At 42.6% G+C, this 5361-nt stretch overlaps 1 protein-coding gene across 1 annotated transcript; it reads right to left on the bottom strand.

Annotated features, from left to right (window-relative positions):
* Nucleotides 1–3561: 3561 nt before the first annotated feature.
* On the bottom strand, nt 3562–4054 carry LOC124694552 (alpha-amylase/trypsin inhibitor CMa-like). Its single transcript, XM_047227526.1, has one exon. The coding sequence runs from the start codon at nt 4009–4011 to the stop codon at nt 3562–3564; it is 450 nt and encodes a 149-aa protein (XP_047083482.1). The 5' UTR covers nt 4012–4054.
* Nucleotides 4055–5361: the final 1307 nt, after the last annotated feature.

The raw sequence follows: 5361 nt of genomic DNA, 5'->3' as shown, positions 1-5361 counted from the left end.
TCCTTTGTTACAGCAAGCCGGTGAGATTGACAACCTCACCGTTTCGTTGGGGCAAAGTACTTTGGTTGTGTTGTGCAGGTTCCACGTTGGCGCCGGAATCCCTGGTGTTGCGCCGCACTACATCCCGCCGCCATCAACCTTCAACGTGCTTCTTGGCTCCTCCTGGTTCGATAAACCTTGGTTTCTTTCTGAGGGAAAACTTGCTGCTGTGCGCATCATACCTTCCTCTTGGGGTTCCCAACGAACGTGTGAGTTACACGCCATCATTCTTGAGGAATAATTTCCTCTCATTGAAATCTTCTTAAGATTTAATTTCTCAAACAATAATTCATGAACTTATGTTGACCCAAGTCAATCATTCATTATCATCATTTGAGAAAATTATTTAAATGAGGTAGACCACCTCATACCATTTCATAATTCTACACATGATTTAAATCTCCAAGTATTTCATATAAGAGTGTTTGACCAGGGGTTCAAACATCACATGAATTCACTTGAGACAAGATTTAAATGAAGTATAATACTTCATATGGTTTGCATGATAGTTTTGGGCAATATCACTTAAGTAAACTAGTCATATTGCCCATTATTTAAACTAGGGCATGATCATGCAAAGTGACCACACCATTTTCTTGCAGAAACAATTAGTGTAAGTCAAATGTGAGTTATTGGAGTTGGAAATAACTCAATATCTATTTTGGTTGATTTTTAAAATTTAATTGAATGTGCAAAAGTCCCTGGCTTGTTCTTTTTGTCACATTATTTCTACAATAGATCTCAAGGTGAGACCAGTGTCATGTTGTAGAACTTTTCCATAGCTTTCCAACAATATGAAGTTTGCTAAATTTGGCCAAGCCAAACAGATTCTATGGATTTTCAAAGTGGGAGCCAGTATTGAATTTGTTTGAAAAGAATTAAATTGAATTTGAATTTAACGGGCTGGCGGGAACACGAGATGGGCCGTAACGATTCAAATGGAACGAAAACGGCCCAGTAACGCAGCTGGTGCGCTTGGGCCGCCTGACAGAGTGGGGGCCACTCGTCAGCGACTAATCAAAGTCGAATCGGTATGGATCAAAGGGGAGTGTCGGATTAGAACTGGATCGGACGGTGCAGGGCCATCGTCATCTCCGGCGAGATTGCGCCACAGAGACGGCGAGGTAGGGGGTCGGCGAGCTCACCGTGGCTCCAGCTAGGGTTGGCAGTGTGCTTGACGAGGTTGTAGACGACGGCGAGGCAGCCTGTAGCAGCGGCGTCGCTCGAGGTGGCCTGGATCGACGGCGATTTCACCAGGGCTTCCGCGGCTCCGATCGCTCGATTGAGCTTGCTCCGGCGACGATTGAGGTGGCTAATGATGCGAGGAGAAGCGGTGGTGAGAGGAGATCATGGTGGTGTGCTGAGATTGCTCGAGGAAGTCATCTATTTATAGGAGGGGAGGTGTGTTGCGGGGCAGGGTGGTGGTCGACATGGGCGCGGCGTCTCCGGTGAGCTAGAGGGCTAGGCGAAGGCGCTGTGGTGTTCACCACGTCAAGGCGGTCATGTGGGCGTCAATGGCGCGACAAATGGGGGTGTACGACGGTCGGGCGCGTGCGCGTACTGTCGCGGCCATGGCGGAAGGAAGCTTCCTCTCCGGCGGCGGTAGGCGCTAGGGGGTGACGCGAGCGTGTCCGGCGAGCTCCGCGTGGCGAGACGAGTACCAGGGCGCGCGGAGGTGGTCGGGGTACGGCGAGGTACGGCGATCGACGCGTGCCCGTGTCGCGTGCGTCCGTGCACTGGTGACGTCGCCATGCCGTTGGCGGCGTACCTGGAGCGTCCTGGGCGCGCTCCGTCCGGGTCGTGTCGTCGTCCTCTCGTTCAATGGCGGGTACAGGCGATCTCAGGAGATCAAGGGCGACGTGTTTGGCAAGATGGCTTGGGCTGGAGCTGCAGAGAGAGAGGGGTGGGCGTCGATGGGGAACGTGGCCGGCATGGCCATGGCTAGGCCATGTTTGGTCGTGTCCAGGAGGTGTCAATGCATGGTCTAGGTAGGGTGAGGTCCAGGGATCATAGCTAGGTCAAGTGGTGAGCAAGAGGTGGCCTGGTTTGATCATAGTTTGAAAATTGGTGATCTTGCCAAAGTTTCAAAGTCTACTCTTTGCTTGCTTCTAACTTTTGATCCAAGATGAATTTAGTGTGATGCTCTTTACAGAAGTTGTTCACCTTGGTGTGTACTTGGATGACATGCAAAGAATGGGATTTGTTTGGTTTAGAAATCTTGAATTCTAGAGGCTCAAAGTGATGACCAGATTTTAAAGTCAGAAATGACCATTATTCTATGTGAGCAAATTTTGATTTTGGATTTGGTTCAAAAGGTATTTCTTTGATTCTCCAAAGTTGTAATAACTATCAAATAGCATATTACAAGTAATGGTGAAGGTCAAATGGGTTTAGAGTCAAAGTTTACAAAAATGGCATAAGCCATATGTTAGGGTTTTTAGGGTTTTACTCTTATTTGATTTCTTTCTCCTTTTGATTTATTTGATTGGTGATCTTCACTTGATCACTTTAGGGTTTTAGAGTTCATCACATAAACAATAAAACAATCATCATGGCATATCACTCAAAATGCACAAGTCATATGCAGGGTACTATATGCAATTTAAAAGTTTTTGTTGGTTCTAAATTTTGGAACTCTGGAATTCTTCTTCTTTCTTTTATTGAAATTTGGGATGTTACATGTGTGCAGGCCAAGTTTTGTGGAAACAAATACTTTTTGTCTCTTATGTAAGAAAACGATAAAGAAATGTATCATGAAGAGTTTTTCTTAGCATGCAGTTTTATCTTTTTTACACATGACACAATATATATAGTTTTCTTGTGGAAGGACTTTGCGAGAAGATAGAACATCGAGATGTATCGCTTGGCAATTTTATCAAACTTTTTTTTTAGTTCAAAATACATTAAAAACTAATTTTAAACCCAGAGCCATATGCTCCTTGGTGCCAAAACGCCATGTTAACAATGACGCACTGTATAGACAGACAACATCGGTAGACACGAGAAACATGATTGTTTTTTGCAGGATGGGTAACTTGAATTTGATAGAGATATGTAGATAAATCATCACACTCATGAAATGGAAGCCGCGACTCCAAGTGTGCCGGCTTATGTGGGACAAGGTAGCGAGAAACCAGGCAAAACCCACACCATGAGCACGAGTGCAAGTGGGGCAGATTGCGGGATCCCGCTTATGTACCGAATTTACCCTCGATAAACGCTAAGGTGGACCTTCCAAAAAAAAAAGCACACACCTATTTGGCACTGGCACCTGCATATGACTGCATAATGTTGAAACATATGAAAATAAAATAAGGCTACAAGACCATCACACATATGTACACAAGATTTTGTTGCAATTTAAGAACCACAAAATGATCCTTTTTTATTCTCAATCATACCACACATGCTTCCCTGGAATGCATGTATGTATATATGCATGCCACACATCAATGGATAATGCATGCCACACATCAATATATGGATAATGCATGCTTATTCATGAGAGAGATATTTGTCTCTCTAGTATTGAGACTTGTCCATATTAAGGCAGTACCGAATGTTATTGATGGTCGCCAAGTTGCACTGCCCTGGCGTGACGAGTATCTTGACAAAGTTTATCTGCGCATCCTTTGGGCATCCGGGATGGTCCTTCAAGCTGACTGCATCAGGAATTGGCGTCGTTCCCATGAAGTAGCGCAACGCCTCGCATCGGCAGTTCTGTGAAATGTTCGCAAGCTCCCAGCAGCACCGCTCCTTCAGGAAGTACGGCTCAAGTCTAATTCCAGGAAGAAACCCAGGATGGCTGACTATGACGCCACAGGTTTGTTCTTCCACATAGTTACGGCACTTTTGCAGCAGACTTCTCGGAATACCCGTTCCTGTGAAGCAGGAATCAGCGGCGGCGGCGGCAAGAACAGAGGCCAGGACGGTGGCCAAGAGGAGGAGACTACACTTGGACTTGGACGCCATGTTAGTCTAGCTAGATCTGTTCCGTTGGTTCAGTTTCCTTATGCACTGGACTGGTGGATGTAAGCTAGACGTACCACAATTGCTTGTATATATACCCAGAGAAAAGTAAGAGAGGCTGATAGCTGGGAACAATGACTAACTGTTTTGTTGTGTTATATGACACTGACGGGGAACTGGAGTACATTTAGTTCATTTGTTGGAACAAATTTTGGAAGGAAACGCAAGTTGGCCTATGCGTGGGGAGCAGTGAGAGATCGGTAGCCGCTCTATCCTAGCTTGTCTAGTCATGGTTGATGTGGCATTGTTTTCTTGTACGTTCATTTCTCTTATCAAGTTGTCATCAATGTTAAAGTGGAACGTAGCTAAACGAAACACGTGATGACTGTTTGAGAAACTTTTTAAAGCATTGTTTTTCGAACTAGCATGGCTGACACTTGCAAGTGGCAAGGGCATCATCTTGAATGTAGTAAAAGTGTTATTTTATTTTATCTTATACACATCTTTCTTCTATATACACAAGGTGTAACCCTGATTAACCTTTAGTTTGCATGCAACTATTGTGCTAACAAATAGTAGCAAAAAAAAACGAACATTAATAAAACTGTTTCCTTTCTCCTCAGTACTTAGTTTATACATATTTTTAAAGTCAGAGTTAGAAAGGTACAATTCACAAGTTAGAATATATATGTATAATTATTTTACCAAAATATTTTATATAAATAATATATACTCTACATAATATGATATTTAGTCATATTGCGGAACCAACAAATGTATATGTACAATCCTTTTATATATAAATATCAACATATCAAAATAATGTGTTAGCGTGCACAAAAGATTCAAATTTTAACATACAACAATTATAGTTATATAAATCTAATGGTTATGATACATTAATAAAAAATAGATAAGATTCAAATGTTATACGTCATTATAAAAAAAAATTTGGTTCTTGCTCTGTGTGCATTCTAGATATGCAGTGACCGGGCGTGAGCTTATTTAAATTGTATCAGCCTGGTGCTAACTTTTGAGTTTAACAAATCTCCCTTTATATAAAAAATGATCCATTAGATTCATTATCTTATATTTTTTCTAGAATATAGCACATCTCTATATCTTAAGTATTATGCCTTAGTACAAAACATAATGGATAATAAAAATATGACGGATGTAGTCTATTTATGTTCCGTTATGTAGATATAACGATTGCAATTCACAATAGAAAGGCACACAATTAGGAAAACCGGGTGCGTTTGTTTACTTAAAATTATGAAGACCTATTGGTACAACTTAGAAAGAGGAACCACTAGTGATATACTTGGGCATGGGAAGCCTGGCCCGGCCTGA

The sequence above is a fragment of the Lolium rigidum genome, chromosome 3 (assembly GCF_022539505.1).
Source record: "Lolium rigidum isolate FL_2022 chromosome 3, APGP_CSIRO_Lrig_0.1, whole genome shotgun sequence".
Taxonomy (NCBI): domain Eukaryota; kingdom Viridiplantae; phylum Streptophyta; class Magnoliopsida; order Poales; family Poaceae; genus Lolium; species Lolium rigidum.
Note: the sequence above shows the minus strand (reverse complement) of the source record. Positions and strands in the feature narration are given on the sequence as shown.

Excerpts from the sequence above, each read along its gene's own strand:
- LOC124694552 (XM_047227526.1), bottom strand. The coding sequence starts at position 4,011 with ATGGCGTCCAAGTCCAAGTGTAGTCTCCTCCTCTTGGCCACCGTCCTG.